Genomic DNA, 20,386 nt, shown 5'->3' with positions numbered 1-20,386 from the left:
TGAATGTACAAGGCAGAGGGGTGATGATCTGCTCTGAGCTGCTGAGCTCTGATGCTCCTCAATCTGCGCCATAGTCTGACTCTTGTATGTCTGCTGAGTGTGCACTCAATCCATCACCTGCAACTGCTATGCATTGGGGGGGAGCCCGGGGAACTGAGGGAGGGGGTTCAGGCCGGCCTGCAGAATGGAATATGGTGACAGGCTTCACATGTCTCGGGTGTAACGTCATTTAATTTTTTTCTCGTCGTGGCCCCATCAGTCCCTAGCTCCCAGTGGTGCGCCTCCTCGCCGTCGAGGTGTGTCCCCAGGATGCACACCAGAGCCTGCTGCTTACTGCTCCCTGTGGCCTTTGATGCCCCTTGGCGGTCATCCTCTGGAGGGCCTGGCCCCGGCCAACTAGTCGGTGGCTGTGCCACCGTGTTCCACACACTGACTCCAAGATTCGCCATTGTCTGGGGAGAGACTCAGGAGACCTGGTGACCGCTGCCGTCACGTCCTAGGGAGGCTCCCTCTCCCCGGTCAGTGTCCATAGGACCTTCAGGATCACCTCGGGACGGAGGGGAAGCTGTCTTGTGCTCAGAAAGCTCCTCCACCATCTGACTGCCAGCCGTGGCGGGTCCCTATTGTCTGCACCATGCCTTTGACGCGTTCAGCGATGCCCCTCTGTGACCGAACCATGCTCTGTAGTGCCTTACCAATGTCCACCTGTGTCTGGAACACGGCCCTCAGTTACTCGGACATGCTCTGGAGTGCTTCAGCAATGCCCGCCTGACATCGGGACATGCCCCGCAGCGCCCCAGCAAGGTCCACCTGGAACTGGGGCATATTCCGCAGAGCCTCGGCAATGACCACCTGAGACTGGGACCTGCTCAGTACCTCGGCAATGTCCACCTGCATCAAGGACACGTTTCCAACTGGCACGTGCTGTCGAGGCGCTCCGCCATGGTCGTCACTGACTGCGCACCACCTCGCAGAACAACACCCATGGTGCTGACGTTCTGCGCCAGGCTCTCCATTGTGGTCGCCACCCTAGCAGTGTTGGCCTTGGTTCCACTTATTGCTGGCGCAATCTCCTGCGCTCATAGCCTTTGGGACTCCTCCAATCGGCTATGGACCCCCTGGCATGTCGCGACATCCGTCTCTGAATCTTGCGGCCTCACCCTGCACTCTACCGACTGCAATAGTTGGGGAGCCCCACGGCTGCCGATGAAAGGGAGAATCCTACAGCGGACAATCCAGTCCCTGTTGTCCATATCCTCACTAGTGCCAAGTCCCATTCACCGCCACCACTCCTGTGCTTGTTGGCCTTCACTGGCTCTCAATTAAGCAGAACTGATTTTAAAATTCTCATCTTTATTTTCAAGTCCTCCTGTCAGGTCATAACCTCACCTCTCCTCATTTCGTTAACCTCCCCAAGTTCGGCAACCCTCCAAGAGATCAATTCAGACCTCTTGTGCAACCTGATTTTAATCAATGTAATATTGGTGACCCTGGGCGTCATTCTCCGACCCCCCGCTGGGTCGGAGAATCGCCGGGGGCTGGCGTGAATCCCGCCCCCGCCGGTTGCCGAAGTCTCCGGCACCGGATATTGGGCGGGAATCGGGCCGCGCCGGTTGGCGGGCCCCCCCGCTGGATTCTCCGGCCCGAATGGGCCGAAATCCCGCCGATAAATTGCCTGTCCCGCCGGCGTGGATTAAACCACCTTTTGAATGGCGGGACAAGGTGGCGTGGGCGGGCTCCGAGGTCCTGGGGGGGGCGCGGGGGGATCTGGCCCCGGGGGGTGCCCCCACGGTGGCCTGGCCCGCGATCGGGGCCCACCGATCCGCGGGCGGGCCTGTGCCGTCGGGGCACTCTTTCCCTTCCGCCTCCGCCACGGTCTCCACCATGGCGGAGGCGGAAGAGGCTCCCTCCACTGCGCATGCGCGGGAAACTGTCAGCGGCCGCTGACGCTCCCGCGCATTCGCCGCCCCGAGATGTCATTTCCGCGCCAGCTGGCGGGGCAACAAAGGCCGTTTCCGCCAGCTGGCGGGGCGGAAATTCCTCCGGCGTCGGCCTAGCCCCTCAATGTTGGGGCTCGGCCCCCAGAGATGCGGAGCATTCCGCACCTTTGGTGCGGCGCGATGCCCGTCTGATTGGCGCCGTTTTGGGTGCCAGTTGGCGGACATTGCGCCGTTTCGGGAGAATTTCGCCCCACGTCTCAGCTGCCAAAGCCCTAAGCTCCAGAATTGACGTTGTTGTTAGTCAAAGAAGATGAGGGGCATTTTCCTGATCTCGAGAGCAGCATGATACCTCAACCAATAATGGTCTGGATTTTACGTGAGGAAAGCTGCCCGGAAGCCAACGCACCTGAAATAAACCTGCCCCGGAGCTATTAAACTCTGTAGGCAGGCTAAACAAAGTGATTGTGGGACTTCTGCCCCTCAGTGGGAGGAACCTCCACCCTCGGGAGCTGCCAGCCAATTTTATAAGCCAGGTGCTCCAGCCATCCCGGCAGTGCCAGAGCTCAGTATTGAACGCTGCTGGGATTGCAAGCAAGCCCAGGAAGAAGAGAGGATGGAGCTGGAGCCAGATAACTAGGACCTTTTGGGCAGAGTGAGATCAGATGGCCTGGGCAGGTGTAAGTTTTGGACGTTAAGCGGGAGGGAACGAAGGGGGGTACAGTTGTGATGGGGTTGCCCCCAATGCGCACAGGGCTCCTCCCAAATGGTGTGGCCCCCTCCTTCCTTCCCATATTTTAAATACTCACACCCATTCCGGCCCATGCCAACTGTGTTTTGATATAGGCAGCGTATTATCCAGGTCAGTTTATTTGTTAACAAGCTTACTTGACCCTTCATTACATTTCTTTAAGCAGCACCCGAGCCGCCGATTTCGGCAGCCACCATCTGCCATGTTATGGGGGACTAGTAGGTGTGGGCAGACAGGTAGTATGTTCGCCACCCGGTGCATTTTACATGCCCCCCTCCCGCCTAAAAAGACATCTGGTTGGGGGCTAAAATCCAGCTGATTGTATTTAAAACATTAAATTATTTTGTCATTTGTTTAATTGCTTTTTGTGGGAACTTGCTATACACAATTTGGCTGCCACGTTTCTCTACATTATAACAGTGACATCACACCAAAACAGAAGTACTTAATTGGCTGTGATGGACTTTAATACTGAGGTAATGATATGCATATGGATGTTCAGTCATTCCCTTTTTTCAAATGTCTTCCTGTCATTTCTGCTCATTCTAGTGACCAAGTGAAAGTGTAGCAGATGAGAAACAATATGGCCTGAAAGACAGGACTTTTATATTTCAAAACCTGTTGCAATGGAACTTTTTGCGAGACTTGAAACATTAGGGTTGACTGGAATTGAAGAGTAGGTACTTTGAAAACAATTCAACTATTCGACCATCCGAGTTGCTGAGCTGCTTATTTTTGGAAGGCAACAAAAATGCAATAACGTACAGAGATTTTTTCAGATTCATAGAGCGGGATATTCTGACCCTTCCCGCAGACAGGTTCTTCCAATCCAGCTGACCTCTCATGGTGAGCTCTCTGGCGGTGGGACAGTCAAGCCACACAAAACGTCATACATTTCGGCAGGACCGGCCGATCCTTCTGGCCAACTCCACTGCCAGAAAACACGCTGCGGGAGGGGGCAGAAAATGCAGCCCATAGACATTCCTGAGTCGCTGAAAGCCATATTGAGGAATAATTTAATGCTTCTGATATAATTATCTGGGGTTATCGTCACAAGTAGATTTTTATTTATACTTATCTATGCTGATTTTATGTTGACATAACCTCAACAGCATTGCACAGTAGATTTTACAGTTAATAAAAAGAATTGAGACTTCCGGGTGCGGCGATGACCAGCTGAGTCGCACGTTTCGGCAGCTCCCGGTGGAACGGACTTTTGGGCTCTTAATAAGAGCCCCAACGGCAATTTTAACGGCTAAAAGTACTGTGCGGCGAACCAGAAGGGAATCCCCCCTGGATACGGATGAAAAAAGGAGAGGAAGGTGGCCGGATTGCGGTGGATCCTTTAGAGCAGCGGCAAGGAAGGCAAGCAAAAACCAAGATGGCGTCGGAAGGTGGCAGTTTAATATGGGGCCCTGAACAACACGAGTTCTTGAAACGCTGCGTGGAAGAACTCAAAAAGGAAATGAAGAAGGAGCTGTTGGCCCCGATATTACAGGCGATCGAAGGGCTAAAGGAGGAGCAAAAGACCCAGGAGCGGGAGCTTCGGGTCGTGAAGGCAAAGGCTGCCGAGAATGAGGACGACATACAGGGCCTGGTGGTGAAGACAGAGATGCACGAGGCACACCATAAACGATGTGTGGAAAGGCTGGAGGCGCTGGAGAACAACGCGAGGAGGAACAACCTAAGGATTCTTGGTCTTCCTGAAGGTGCGGGGGGAGCGGACGTCGGGGCATATGTGAGCACGATGCTGCACTCGTTAATGGGAGCAGAGGCCCCGGCGGGTCCGCTGGAGGTGGAGGGAGCATACCGAGTGATGGCGCGAGGACCGAGAGCAGGAGAAATTCCTAGAGCCATAGTGGTGAGATTCCTCCGTTTTAAGGATAGAGAGATGGTCCTTAGATGGGCAAAGAAAACGCGGAGCAGTAAATGGGAGAACGCGGTGATCCGCGTATATCAAGACTGGAGTGCGGAGGTGGCGAGAAGGAGGGCGAGCTTTAATCGGGCCAAGGCGGTGCTTCACAAAAAGAAGATAAAATTCGGAATGCTGCAACCGGCAAGACTGTGGGTCACATATCAAGGGAGGCACCACTACTTTGAGACGGCGGATGAGGCGTGGACTTTTATCGTGGAAGGAAAATTGGAATGAGCGGGTTATTTAATAATAATAATTTTTTTTAAAAAAGAACGTTTGAAACAAAGTGGTGGGGCGAGTATGGGGGGCGAAGAGGGGGTAAAAAGGGGGGAAAGAGGAGTTTTATGTTATTAATCCTGCGATGTGGTAACTTTTCTCTCTTCCACAGGAGGTGGTGGGGGGAGGAAAGGAGGTGGAGGAGATGGGGCGTTGGCCATTGGGGGCGGGGCCAAGGGGGAAGCGCGGGCTCGGTTCCCGCGCTATGATAATCATGGCGGGAATAGGGAAGCAGGAAGGAGGGGGCGTCGCACGGTGCGAGCCGAGGTCACGGGGGGAAGCCGAGGTCGGCCAGAGTTTGCTGACTTCTGGGAGCAACATGGGGGGTGTAACTACGCGAGTGGGGGATCTTGCGGGGGGGGGTGGGAGGGGGGAATTATTGGGCTGCTGCTGCTGGGGAGAGGGGGGAGCTGGTATGGGGTGGGATGGGCGGGGGGGCACCGCCTGGGGGGGACACAGCTGCGTGGGAACCGGGTGAGGAGCTGGAAAAAGGGATGGCTAATCGACAAGGGGGGGGGGTAAAAAGCCCCCGAACCCGGCTGATCACGTGGAACCTGAGAGGGCTGAACGGGCCGATAAAGAGGGCACGGGTACTCGCACACCTTAAGAAACTTAAGGCAGACGTGGTTATGTTACAGGAAACGCACTTGAAACTGATAGACCAGGTGAGACTACGCAAAGGTTGGGTGGGGCAGGTGTTCCATTCGGGGCTAGATGCGAAAAACAGGGGGGTGGCTATATGAGTGGGGAAGCGGGTAATGTTTGAGGCAAAGACTATAGTGGCGGATAGCGGGGGCAGATACGTGATGGTGAGTGGCAAACTACAGGGGGAGACGGTGGTTTTGGTAAACGTATATGCCCCGAACTGGGATGATGCCAATTTTATGAGGCGGATGCTAGGACGCATCCCGGACCTAGAGGTGGGAAAGTTGGTAATGGGGGGAGATTTCAATACGGTGTTGGAACCAGGGCTGGACAGGTCGAGGTCCAGGACTGGAAGGAGGCCGGCAGCAGCCAAGGTGCTTAAAGATTTTATGGAGCAGATGGGAGGAGTAGACCCGTGGAGATTTAGCAGACCTAGGAGTAAGGAGTTTTCGTTTTTCTCCAATGTCCACAAAGTCTATTCGCGAATAGACTTTTTTGTTTTGGGAAGGGCGTTGATCCCGAAGGTGAGGGGAACGGAGTATACGGCTATAGCCATTTCGGATCACGCTCCCCATTGGGTGGACTTGGAGATAGGGGAGGAAACAGAAGGGCGCCCACCCTGGAGAATGGACATGGGACTAATGGCAGATGAGGGGGGGGGTGTCTAAGGGTGAGGGGGTGCATTGAAAAGTACTTGGAACTCAATGATAATGGGGAGGTCCAGGTGGGAGTGGTCTTGGAGGCGCTGAAGGCAGTGGTTAGAGGGGAGCTGATATCAATAAGGGCACATAAAGGAAAGCAGGAGAGTAGGGAACGGGAGCGGTTGCTGCAAGAACTTCTGAGGGTGGACAGGCAATATGCGGAGGCACCGGAGGAGGGACTGTACAGGGAAAGGCAAAGGCTACACGTAGAATTAGACTTGCTGACAACGGGTACTGCAGAGGCACAGTGGAGGAAGGCACAGGGTGTACAGTACGAATATGGGGAGAAGGCGAGCAGGTTGCTGGCCCACCAATTGAGGAAAAGGGGAGCAGCGAGGGAAAATGGGGGAGTGAGGGATGAGGAAGGAGAGATGGAGCGGGGAGCGGAGAGAGTGAATGGAGTGTTCAAGGCATTTTATAAAAAATTATATGAAGCTCAACCCCCGGATGGGAGGGAGAGAATGATGGGCTTTCTGGACCGGCTGGAATTTCCCAAGGTGGAGGAGCAGGAAAGGGTGGGACTGGGAGCACAGATTGAAATAGAGGAAGTAGTGAAAGGAATTAGGAGCATGCAGGCGGGGAAGGCTCCGGGACCAGATGGATTCCCAGTTGAATTTTACAGAAAATATGTGGACTTGCTCGCCCCGCTAATGATGAGGACCTTTACTGAGGCAAAGGAAAGGGGACAGCTGCCCCCGACTATGTCTGAGGCAACGATATCGCTTCTCCTAAAGAAGGAAAAGGACCCGCTGCAATGCGGGTCCTATAGACCTATTTCCCTCCTAAATGTAGACGCTAAGATTCTGGCCACGGTAATGGCAATGAGGATAGAGGATTGTGTCCCGGGAGTGGTCCATGAGGACCAAACTGGGTTTGTGAAGGGGAGACAGCTGAATACGAATATACGGAGGCTGCTAGGGGAAATGATGATGCCCCCACCAGAGGGGGAAGCGGAGATAGTGGTGGCGATGGATGCCGAGAAAGCATTTGATAGAGTGGAGTAGGATTATTTGTGGGAGGTGCTGAGGAGATTTGGTTTTGGAGATGAGTATGTTGGATGGGTGCAGCTGTTGTATAGGGCCCCAGTGGCGAGTGTGGTCACGAATGGACGGGGATCTGCATACTTTCGGCTCCATAGAGGGACAAGGCAGGGATGCCCTCTGTCCCCATTATTGTTTGCACTGGCGATTGAGCCCCTGGCAATAGTACTGAGGGGTTCCAAGAAGTGGAGGGGAGTACTTAGAGGAGGAGAAGAACACCGGGTATCTCTGTATGCGGATGACTTGTTGTTATATGTAGCGGACCCGGCGGAGGGGATGCCAGAGATAATGCGGACACTTCGGGAGTTTGGAGAATTCTCAGGATATAAACTGAACATGGGGAAAAGTGAGTTGTTTGTGGTGCATCCAGGGGAGCAGAGCAGAGAAATAGAGGACTTTCCGCTGAGGAAGGTAACGAGGGACTTTCGTTACTTGGGGATCCAGATAGCCAAGAATTGGGGTACATTGCATAGGTTAAATTTAACGCGATTGGTGGAACAAATGGAGGAGGACTTCAAGAGATGGGACATGGTATCCCTATCACTGGCAGGGAGGGTGCAGGCGGTTAAAATGGTAGTCCTCCCGAGATTCCTCTTTGTGTTTCAGTGCCTCCCGGTGGTGATCACGAAGGCTTTTTTCAAAAGGATCGAAAAGAGTATCATGAGTTTTGTGTGGGCCGGGAAGACCCCGAGAGTGAGGAAGGGATTCTTACAGCATAGTAGGGATAGGGGGGGGCTGGCACTACCGAGCCTAAGTGAGTACTACTGGGCCGCCAATATCTCAATGGTGAGTAAGTGGATGGGAGAAGAGGAGGGAGCGGCGTGGAAGAGATTGGAGAGGGCGTCCTGTAGGGGGACTAGCCTACAAGCTATGGTGACGGCCCCATTGCCGTTCTCACCGAAGAAATACACCACAAGCCCGGTGGTGGTGGCGACTTTGAAAATTTGGGGACAGTGGAGACGGCATAGGGGAAAGACGGGAGCCTTGGTGGGGTCCCCGATAAGAAATAACCATAGGTTTGCCCCGGGGAGAATGGATGGGGGATTTGGAATATGGCAAAGAGCAGGAGTAACGCAACTGAAAGATGTTTGTGGATGGGAAGTTCGCAGGTCTGGGAGCGCTGACCGAGAAATATGGGTTGCCCCAAGGGAATGCATTCCGGTATATGCAACTGAGGGCTTTTGCGAGGCAACAGGTGAGGGAATTTCCGCAGCTCCCGACGCATGAGGTGCAGGACAGAGTGATCTCAAAGACATGGGTGGGGGACGGTAAGGTGTCAGATATATATAGGGAAATGAGGGACGAGGGGTAGATTATGGTAGATGAGCTGAAAGGGAAATGGGAAGAAGAGCTGGGGGAGGAGATTGAGGAGGGGCTGTGGGTGGATGCCCTAAGTAGGGTAAACTCATCGTCCTCGTGTGCCAGGCTAAGCCTGATTCAATTTAAGGTGTTTCACAGGGCGCATATGACTGGAGCACGGCTCAGTAAATTTTTTGGGGTAGAGGATAGGTGTGCAAGATGCTCGAGAAGCCCAGCGAATCACACCCACATGTTCTGGTCATGTCCGGCACTACAGGGGTTCTGGGTGGGGGTGACAAAGGTGCTTTCGAAAGTAGTGGGGGTCCAGGTCGAACCAAGCTGGGGGTTGGCTATATTTGGGGTTGCACAAGAGCCGGGAGTGCAGGAGGCGAGAGAGGCCGATGTTTTGGCCTTTGCGTCCCTAGTAGCCCGGCGCAGGATACTGTTGATGTGGAAGGAAGCCAAGCCCCCGGGGGTGGAGACCTGGATAAATGACATGGCAGGGTTTATAAAGCTGGAACGGATTAAGTTCGTCCTAAGGGGATTGGCTCAAGGGTTCACCAGGCGGTGGCAACCGTTCGTCGAATACCTCACAGAAAGATAGAGGGAATGGAAAAGAAGAAGGCAGCAGCAGCCCAGAAGGGAGGGGGGGGGGGGGGGGGGGAGGGGCGGGGAGGAACCAGAAGGACTCTCAGGGTTGTTAATATATATGTATGATATGTATAGGTCGTTGCTATAAATAATTGTACATTGGACGGTTAAATCATATTTTTGGAGAGTGCTTATCTGAGACAAGGCAGTTGCCATTTAGTTTTAGTTTTCGTTTTTGTTATATATTATTTATTCTTTGTTTATAAAACAGGTCATTGTTACTTATACTGTTATATTATTGTGTAAAGGATACACAATGTACTGTGATGGTTGACCAAAAATTTTCAATAAAATATTTTTTTAAAATAAATAAAAAGAATTGGGTGAAATTATTCATTGAGAAAATAACTTTTTTTTCGAGGTAAAATTTATTTCATAATTCCAGTCATTTAACTAAACTCTTTCCTTACGCTTTTTGCAGAATGCAGCTCGTATTGTACGTGCCCTTTTCGAAGTTGCCCTAAGAAGGCGATGGCCTGCAATGACGTACCGCCTGTTGAATTTGTGCAAGATAATTGACAAGAGATTATGGGGTTGGTGCAATCCACTACGCCAATTCTCCGTCTTGCCAGGCCATGTGCTTGCAAAACTGGAGGAAAAGAAACTCACCATAGACAAGATGAAGGACATGCGCAAGGATGAAATAGGTAAAATAATCTTAAAAGAACCTGAGAGTATTTTTAAAAAATATATTTTATTGGAAATTTTTTCCCTGAGCAACATTTTTCCCGCTTACAAAACAAACGAAACGATAACAATAACAAAACAGAAATGTTTAACTTTTTAACAATAATAATAATAATAATAATACACAAGTAACAAAACCTCATACTCTATTGACCTATACTCAACTAAACCTCCTCCCCCCCCCCTCCCCCCTTCCCCCTGGGTTGCTGCTGCTGGTCATCTGTCTTCCCTCTAACGTTCCCTTAGGTAGTCGAGAAATGGCTGCCACCGCCTGGTGAACCCTTGAGCCGATCCTCTCAGGGCAAACCTTATCCGCTCCAGTTTAATAAACCCCGCCATATCGTTTACCCAGGCCTCCAGTCCGGGGGGTTTTGCCTCCTTCCACATGAGTAGGATCCTGCGCCGGGCTACGAGGGACGCAAAGGCCACGACATCGGCCTCTTTCGCCTCCTGCACTCCCGGCTCTTCCGCAACTCCAAGTATAGCTAACCCCCAGCTAGGTTTGACCCGGGCATTCACCACCTGCGAGATCACTCGCGTCACTCCCTTCCAATATCCTTCCAGTGCCAGGCACACCCAAAACATATGTGTGTGGTTTGCCGGGCTCCCGCCACACCTCCCACATCTGTTCTCCACTCCAAAAAATCTGCTCAATCTTGCCCCCATTATGTGTGCTCTATGTAGCACCTTAAATTGAATCAGGCTAAGCCTGGCGCATGAGGAAGAGGAGTTTACCCTGCTTAGGGCATCAGCCCACATACCCTCCTCTATCTCCTCCCCTAATTCTTCCCACTTTCCTTTTAGTTCGCCCACCGACTCCTCCCCCTCTTCCCTCATCTCTCTATAAATCTCTGGCACCTTGCCCTCTCCAACCCACACCCCTGAAAGCACCCTGTCCTGTATTCCCTGTGTCAGGAGCCGCGGAAATTCCCTCACCTGTTGTCTAGTAAACGCCCTCACCTGCATATATCTTAAGAAATTTCCCCGGGGTAACTTATACTTTTCCTCCAATGCTCCCAAACTCGCAAAAGTCCCATCTATGAATAAATCTCCCACCTTCCTAATTCCCAACTGGTACCAACTCTGAAATCCTCCATCCATTCTTCCTGGGGCGAACCTATGGTTGTTCCTGATAGGGGATCCCACCAGGGCTCCCCGCACCCCTCTCTGTCGCCTCCACTGTCCCCATATGTTCAGTGTTGCCGCCACCACCGGGTTCGTGGTGTACTTTTTAGGTGAGAGCGGTAGCGGTGCCGTCACCAGCGCCTCTAGACTCGTCCCTTTACAGGACCTTCTCTCCAGCCTTTTCCACGCCGCTCCCTCACCCTCCATCATCCATCTACGTATCATTGCCACATTGGCGGCCCAATAATAATCTCCCAAGTTCGGTAGTGCCAGTCCTCCTCTGTCCCTACTGCGCTGCAGGAACCCCCTCCTTACTCTCGGAACTTTCCCTGCCCACACAAAGCTCGTAATGCTCCTATCTATTTTATTAAAAAAGGTCCTGGTGAGTAAAATAGGGAGACATTGGAATACAAATAAGAACCTCGGGAGGACCATCATCTTAATTGCTTGCACCCTTCCCGCCAGCGATAAAGGCTGCATGTCCCACCTCTTAAAGTCCTCCTCCATTTTTTTCTACCAGCCGTGTCAGATTAAGTCTGTGCAAGGTTCCCCAGCTCCTAGCGATCTGAATCCCCAGGTATCGGAAGTTTCTTTCCACTTTCCTCAGCGGTAAGCCTTCTATCTCTCTACTCTAGTCCCCTGGAAGTATCACAAATAATTCACTCTTCCCCATGTTTAACCTATACCCCGAAAATTCCCCGAACCTCCTCAGAATTCGCATAACCTCTATCATCCCCCCCGCTGGGTCCGACACGTATAACAATAGGTCATCCGCGTATAACGAGACTCGGTGTTCTTCTCCCCCTCTAGTCACCCCTCTCCATTTCCTGGAGTCTCTCAACGCCATGGCCAGAGGTTCGATTGCCAATGCAAACAACAATGGAGTCAGCGGGCATCCCTGTCTTGTTCCCCTATATAATCGGAAATACTCCGATCTATGTCGACCTGTAACTACGCTTGCCGTTGGTGCCCCATAAAGTAGCCTAACCCAGCGAATAAACCCGTTCCCAAACCCAAACCTCCTTAACATTTCCCATAAATACTCCCACTCCACCCTATCAAATGCCTTCTCTGCGTCCATTGCCGCCACTATCTCTGCCTCCTCCTCCACTGAGGGCATCATTATCACCCCTAATAGTCGTCGCACGTTAACATTCAGTTGTCTCCCTTTTACGAACCCAGTCTGGTCTTCGTGCACCACCCCCGGGACACAGTCCTCTATCCTCGATGCCAGCACCTTTGCCAGCAATTTGGCGTCCACGTTCAATAGTGAAATAGGTCTATAGGACCCGCACTGCAACGGATCTTTGTCCCTCTTCAAAATTAGCGATATCGTCGCCTCCGCAATCGTCGGGGGTAGAGTCCCCCCTTCCCTGGCCTCATTGAACGTCCTCGCCAACAACGGGGCCAACAAGTCCACATATTTCCTGTAATATTCCACCGGGAACCCGTCCGGCCCCGGGGCCTTCCCTGCTTGCATGCTTCCCAGTCCCTTAATAACCTCATCCACCTCAATCGGTGCCCCCAGGCCTTCCACCTCCTGCTCCTCCACTTTCGGGAACCTCAATTGGTCCAGGAACTGCCGCATCCCCTCCTCTCCCTCTGGGGGCTGAGACCTATACAGTTCCTCATAAAAGGTCTTAAACACCTCGTTTATCTTTCCTGCCCTTCGCTCAGTGTCTCCCCTTTCATCCCTAATTCCTCCTATCTCCCTCGCTGCTGCCCTCTTTCGCAGTTGGTGCGCCAACAGGCGACTAGCCTTTTCCCCATATTCATACCTCCTCCCCTGTGCCTTCCTCCACAGTACCTCCGCCTTTCTGGTGGTCAGAAGGTCAAACTCGGTCTGGAGTCGTCTCCTCTCCCTGTACAGTTCCTCCTCCGGGGTCTCTGCAAATTCCCTGTCCACCCTTAAAATCTCCCCCAGTAGTCTATCCCTTTCCTTGGCCTCTGTTTTCCTTTTGTAGGCCCCAATAGAAATCAGCTCTCCTCTGACCACCGCTTTTAGTGCTTCCCAGACCACTCCCACAGGGACCTCGCCGTCGTCATTGACCTCCAGGTATCTCTCAATACACCCCCTCACTCGTGCACACACTCCCTCATCCGCCATCAGTCCCACATCTAATCGCCAGAGTGTTCTCTGCTCCCTGTCCTCTCCTACTTCCAGGTCCACCCAATGTGGGGCATGGTCCGAAACCGCTATGGCTGAGTATTCAGCTTCTTCCACCCTAGAGATCAACGACCTTCCTAAAACAAAAAAATCTATCCGGGAGTACACTTTTTGGACATGGGAGAAGAAGGAATACTCCCTAGCCCTGGGTCTAAGAAATCGCCATGGATCCACTCCCCCCATTTGGTCCATAAACCCCTTAAGTACCTTGACCGCTGCCGGCCTTCTTCTGGTCCTTGAGCTGGATCGATCTAGCCCCGGGTCCAGCACCGTGTTGAAGTCCCCTCCTAAAATCAAATTTCCTGCCTCCAGGTCCGGAATACGCCCCAGCATCCGTCTCATGAACCCCGCATCGTCCCAATTTGGGGCATACACATTAACCAACACGACCTCCATTCCCTCCAGCCTACCACTCACCATTACATATCTACCTCCACTGTCTGCTACGATGTTCTTTGCTTCAAATGCTACCCGTTTCCCCACCAAAATGGCCACCCCTCTGTTCTTTGCGTCCAGTCCTGAGTGAAACACCTGTCCCACCCATCCTTTCCTTAGCCTAACTTGGTCCGCCACCTTTAGGTGCGTCTCTTGGAGCATAGCCACGTCTGCCCTTAGTCCTTTCAAATGCGCGAGCGCTCGGGCCCTTTTTATCGGTCCATTCAGGCCTCTCACGTTCCACGTGATCAGCCTCACTGGGGGGCTACCTGACCCCCTCCCGTGTCGACTAGCCATTTCCTTCTCTAGGCCAGTCCCATATCCCGCCTCCGCGCTCCCGCTCGCTCCCCCAGCGTCGCACTCCGCCCCCGACCACCCACTCTTTGGCCATTTCCTTTTGGATTTCCACAGCAGCAACCCAGTTGTCGTCGTGTCTCCCCCCCCCCCCCCCCCCCGCTAGATCCCTATCTAGCTTGATTGCTCCCCCCATATCACTTCCGTAAGTCAGCTGACTTCAACTGACCCCGGTTACTCCTGCTCACTCCTCGGCCCCCCCCCCGGTGTGAGGGAACTCCCGTCCGCCTTGCGCCTGTTTTCCCGCCTTATTCTTTCTGGCGCGGGAACATCCCTTTACCTAACCCGCCTCTTATGGCGCAGCTCCCTTTCCCCTCCCCCTCCCCTTCCCTATTCTTCGACTATGTCCCGCCTTTCCCCCCTCACCGGCGCCCACATTTCCCCAGTGCCCCCCCCCTTCCCTGTTTACTTCTCGATTGACCTCCACCATAACATTAACAATAACAATAACAATAACAATTCCCTGCAGCGCCAGTCCCTCAGTTCCGGTCCAGTTTCTCTTCATTGATGAAGGACCATGCTTCCTCCGCCGTCTCAAAATAATAGTGTCTCTCCTGATACGTGACCCATAGTCTTGCCGGCTGCAGCATCCCAAACTTCACCTTCCTTTTGTGCAAAACCTCTTTGGCTCGGTTAAAGCTCGCCCTCCTTCTCGCCACCTCCGCACTCCAGTCCTGGTATATCCTTACCACAGCATTCTCCCATCTGCTTCTCCGCACCTTTTTAGTCCATCTCAGGACCTCTTCTCTGTCCTTAAGGCGGTAGAATCGCACAATTATCGCCCTCGGTGGTTCTCCCGCTTTTGGTCTTCTCGCCGGGATCCGATTTGCCCATTCCACCTCCATGGGGCCCGCATGGGCCTCAGCACCCATCAGTGAGCTCAGCATCTTACTTGCGTACGCTCCACAGTCCACTCCTTCCACGCCCTCAGGGAGACCTAGTATCCTAAGGTTCTTCCTTTGCGCTCCATTTTCAAGGGCCTCAATCCTGTCAGCACACTTTTTATGAAGTTCCTCGTGCGTCTGAGTCTTAACCGCCAGGCCCAGGACCTCGTCCTCAATACCTGATACCTCCTGCTCCATCACGCGAAGCTCAGTCTCCTGGGCCTTTAAAGTCTCTTTAAGCCCCTCAATTGCCTGTAACATCGGGGTCATTACCTCCTTCTTCAGCAGGTCCACGCACCGTCTCACGACCTCGTCCTGCTCAGGCCACCATGTCACCTGCGATCCCTCCGCCGCCATTTTGTTCCACTCCCTCTGACCTTCTGGTTGCAGATTCTTCGGGCTGCAGCCGCCGCCGCCGGTTTTTCCTCCGTCGTTCGGGGGGGGGGGGGGCCTCCCTTCCCACGCACCTCCCACCGGGTTTTTCGGCCGGCAAAGTCCCCGTTGGGGCTCTTAAAAGAGCCCGAAGGTCCGTCGGAGCTGGAGCCGCCGAAACGTGCGGCTAGCTCATCCTTGCCGCAACCGGAAGTCAGAACCTGAGAGTATTGGTAGACAACTCATGGGGTTGGAATTTAATGCTTTCTGGAAGCAATGGGCGGGTGGGAGGGCAGGAGAATGTGGAGTGCGTACTCCTGATTATGTCTCAGGCTGGAAGGCAATTTATGTGCATTTAAGTGCCCCATCCCGCCACCAGTGCTATTCGACCAGTGGCAGTGGGGAGCTCACAGTGAGGGGAGAATGTAAAGCAAACCAGCCTCCCGGGTGAGAATCCCTCATTCAAAGGATCTCACAAGGGACTCAACATCAGGAGGTTACCTGCCCCCGAATCAACAACCCACTGACCCGAGAGATCTCCCTGGCTGCACTACCAACTGCATCCAGCACTCCCAGTAGTGTTGCTGACAGAGGAGAGCTTCCAACCTCTGATTGGCATTAAATCCTGGGGAAGTCCTGACGCTGGCCAGTTAACTGTGTGGTGGACACTTAATTCTGTCTTGCCTTCCCCCAACTGAGATAATGCAGAACTTGCGGGCAGACAAGACACCCATCGGCAAGATTAAATTCCACCTATGGTGTTGTATAATATGGCAGTGAACATTGTAGCAGACCACAGCAAAATTGTTCACAATAATGCTTTATTTGCTTGTCATATTATGCTGTACCACTGGATGTGTTGTTTTCACAAGTGGCATTGCTATTATTGCAGGTTATGTGATATGTGTATGTAACCAACTGCAGTTGTAAAATGTGTTAAAGCACATAATTTATTAGGTGTTGGTTGAATTACAAGATTTAAATGCAATCTTTGGGCAGGTCAAATTAGGCATAAAAGATGTCTTCTTTTACACTGAGCTTGTATTTACTATGTGAGAACCCAAAGTATAGATCCTCTGCTTTCCAGCATAGTACAGACATAAACATGCTACTTGACTATTTGATACAATCAATTGAAATTTGGTGCCCTTGGTTGTGTTATGGTCTTTTTAATGCATAGCTGTCCTTAACTGTGAATGTATGTCTGTCAAAGGTTTTGTTTCCTTGCAGAATTAGATTTTTTTTAAATTATTGCTAAGTTGAACAGAGTTTTGGGTTATATGGGCATTCATGCCTTTTTTAGTTAATTGAGTTCATTGGAGGTTATGATGTAATTTAAAATCTTCATCTGAAGTGCAATCTTTAATGTCAAGCAGAACTCAATGTAAAATTCAATATTTGTTGCAAGATGAAGCAATTGTATCTGGTTGATTTGACAAATGTAATAAGATGCATTGAATCACTCAATTTTTGTTATTTGAGCTAGATCTTTCTTAATTTGTACTCATATTCTATAATAACAAAAAGGCAAGGCAGATGAGTCATATGGCACATTGATCTATGTGGACCTAAACTGCAAACGGAGTCAAAGGATATAATTTTCTGCATGTGCAGAACTGTTCTTGACAAATGGAAGCCTTGTAACGCATTTGGCTCATGGTCGCCGTGTTGGCTCTCTGAAAGGTCTGTCCAATTTAATCCCATAGGTAATTTTTCGCAAACATTGTGAAATTTGCAGCAGAGATCAAACATCCTGAACTTCCAATTGCACTCCTCTGGGGTGCTGATGTATTAGAACTCAAATGGCTCTCAGCCATAAGGAAGCTTAGACTAGAGCCAAGATAACCATTAGAGTACTAAAACACCTGCGCCTCAGAGAAAATAGTTTGATTAACAACTCTCTGATCTCTGCTGTCAATTTCACAGTGTTTGTTTATATTAGTCACATGGTTCAGGGTGTGTGGTTTTTGTTAGTGATAATTTAAAGGATCGAGGTGATGCTTTTATTAGCTAGTAGGGAAATTACCTTTTTTTACAATGTAGGAGAAAGTTCAGAATGAATTACGTTTAGAGCTTTTACTTACACATACCACTATATATGATGGGTTCATTGGTTCTAGACAATATGTGGCTCAATGGTGTTAGGACACTCTGGGCTAGTGTGCTATGCCATAACTAGGCATGGAACATCAGGGGCCATGGTGGGTAGAAGGATAGAAATTGGCAGAGGGGGCATGAGAGGCTAGATTGTGTGAATGGGAAAGGCATGGGGGCATCAGGGGCCATGGGGATGAGTGAAAGGGCAGAGCTTAGCATCGTGGTATATCAAAACATTTTTACTTTGCCTTTTAAAAGGTTCCATCATGCAGACTAGGGTTCACAAATCCTTTGAGGGGCTGTGAACCATAGCTGTTTAAAAACCTGGCCCGACTTCATGAAAATTGGGGAGAAGGAGAAGATATATGTCACCGCAATGGAACCGGCTAAGTCAGGCATACCTTTGACAGGAACCAGCCCACACCTTTTTTTTAAAGACACTCAAAACAATCAGACAGCCCAGGAATGGGGTCGGAAATTCTGGAATCGGAACTCACACGTCAATTTTCAAGGGTTCTGAGTCTGAAAATCCAGGCCAATACTTCAGCTAAGGTATAACCAGTGACTTGTAAAGATTAAATTTGACTTCCTTGTTCTGGTGCTTGGGGCCCCGATTTTCATTTTCCCATTATTTGTCACAAACCAGTGGTGACAAAAAAAGGTTGGGGGGGGGGGGGTGTAGCTTTCCGTCTGGCGGGGACAGGCCTGATAAAGCTAGCACGACCGGCTCCAAAGAGGAAGCTCATTACGTCACCAGTGAGGGGCGGAGTTAATCAGGAAATAAGATCTTGCTGGAAATCTGTTTCCCGACTTGCGGAATATTGTGCCCAGTTGCCGTTCTTGCTGACAGCAAAATCCTGTTATTTTTTAATTCGGAATAAGGTTAAAAATATAAATTAAAATAAGATTGAAAACGGGGAAAGGAGAACACAGAGCATGAAATCTGTTTTTGTTGCAGTTTAATGTTAGTAGCGAGTACTAAATCTATTATATTGTTTGCTTCTGAGCCACAGTGTGCAAGCTGAAAGCTTAAATACCTGCTGGCAGTCTAGGGATACGTGAATGCTCCTAATATGTTTTGTGAAATACCTAGAAGCTTCAAAACAGTGAGGTTGTAGTAGATACCAGATGCTTTTACCTTCATGGCTGAGTTTATTTTTGTAGTGGCATGAGTCTATTTGCCTAAGATTTTACAAGCAGTTGCTTGTTTATTTTTAATGGAAGTACATTGAGGCTGAATTTATTTGTCTCCAATTCTCCACCTAAGCAAATATGTTATGGTACAAGAATTTTTTGACATTTTCAGAACAAGAATTTTCTTGGGCAGGAAAGAAGTTTTGACTTTTTTTTTTAAAACTGTACGTGGAGGGGCAAGACTTATAAATATTGCCAGGACAGGCTGCATTTTAAGAGAAGTTTGCAAAGTAATATTAGAAGGTAGACCATAGGACTTGGGTCACTGTTCGTGTGGAGTTTGCACATTCTCCCTGTGTCTGCGTGGGTTTCACCCCCACAACCCAAAGATGTGCAGGTTAGGTGGATTGGCAATGCTAAATTGCCCCTTAATTGGAAAAAAAATAATTGGGTACTCTAAATTTATTTTTAGAAAAGAAGGTAGACCATAAGTAAACTTAATTTACATTGGAAAATCTCAAAGAGCCATTTCAATTTGGCTAATATAAACTATTTGCTTATATAAACCTGTCTTTTTTAAAAAATTATGCATTTGTTTAACCAAACCTTATTTTATTGTGTAGGTCACATGTTACATCATGTGAACATTGGGTTAAAGGTGAAGCAATGTGTCCATGAAATTCCTTCCATAGCTCTGGAAGCGAGCATACAGCCTATCACACGCACTGTCCTTCGTGTCCGATTGACCATCACTCCAGACTTCAAATGGCATGATCAGGTAAAGAAAATCCAGAATGATTGGGGAGCATGCAAAGATTCACTTGCTTTCTTATAATGTCATAGAATCCCTACAGTGCAGAAGGAGACCATTCAACCCATTGAGTCTGCACAAACCCTCTGAAAGAGCACCCGGCCTAGGCCCACTTGCCCCCCCTATCCCCAGAACCCCATCCTAACCTACACATTGGATTGGATTGGATTTGTTTATTGTCACATGTACCGAGGTACAGTGAAAAGTATTTTTCTGCGAGCAGCTCAAACAGATAATTTAGTACATTAAAATAAAATAAAAATATAATACATAATGGGGCAACACAAGATACACAATGTAAATACATAGACAATGACATTGGGTGAAAAATACAGGAGTGTAGTATTAATCAGGTCAGTCCATAAGAGGGTCATTTAGGGGTCTGGTAACGGTTGGGAAGAAGCTGTTTTGAGAGTCATCGATGTTTGCAGCATGGAAACAGGTCCATCGGCCCAGCTGGTCCATGCCGCCCAGTTTCTATCACTAAGCTAGTCCCACTTGCCTGCATTTGATCCATATCCCTCTATACCCACCCTGCCCATGTAACTGTCTAACTGCTTTTTAAAGGACAAAATTTTACCCGCCTCTACCACTGCCTCTGGCAGCCCGTTCCAGATGCTCACCACCCTCTGTGTGAAGAAATTTCCCCTCTGGTCTCTTTTGTATCTCTCACCTCTCACCTTAAACCTATGCCCTCTAGTTCTAGATTCCTCTACCTTTGGGAAAAGATGTCGACTATCTACCTTATCGATGCTCCTCATTATTTTATAGACCTCTATAAGATCATCCCTAAGCCTCCTACGCTCCAGGGAAATAAGTCCCAGCCTCTCCTTATAACTCAGACCATCAAGTCCTGGTAGCATCCTAGTAAATCTCTTCTGCACTCTTTCTAGTTTAACAATAATCAAAGAGAAAATGCTGGAAAATCTCAGCAGGTCTGGGAGCATCTGTTGGGAGAGAAAAGAGCTAACGTTCCGAGTCCAGATGACCCTTTGTCAAAGCCCCGCTTGAACGCCTCAGACCTGTCCTTCAGTGGGGAGTCAATCTCTCGATTAAGCCATAGTTTCTGCTTGGGGAACCTAGGTACTGCTTTCTTTAACACGCA

At 50.3% G+C, this 20,386-nt stretch overlaps 1 protein-coding gene across 4 annotated transcripts in view; it reads left to right on the top strand.

Annotated features, from left to right (window-relative positions):
- ascc3 (activating signal cointegrator 1 complex subunit 3) overlaps nt 1-20,386 on the top strand; it is an 813,859-nt gene that overhangs the window by 533,925 nt on the left and 259,548 nt on the right. For all 4 annotated transcript variants that reach the window (XM_072499844.1, XM_072499840.1, XM_072499842.1 and 1 more), the window contains 2 exons: nt 9,637-9,862; nt 19,094-19,248. In XM_072499844.1, the coding sequence (XP_072355945.1) occupies nt 9,637-9,862; nt 19,094-19,248 (381 nt within the window). The remainder of the gene's footprint in view (nt 1-9,636; nt 9,863-19,093; nt 19,249-20,386) is intronic.

Source organism: Scyliorhinus torazame, chromosome 4 (genome assembly GCF_047496885.1).
Source record: "Scyliorhinus torazame isolate Kashiwa2021f chromosome 4, sScyTor2.1, whole genome shotgun sequence".
In the NCBI taxonomy this organism is placed as follows: domain Eukaryota; kingdom Metazoa; phylum Chordata; class Chondrichthyes; order Carcharhiniformes; family Scyliorhinidae; genus Scyliorhinus; species Scyliorhinus torazame.
This window is presented reverse-complemented; position numbering and strand designations above follow the sequence as displayed.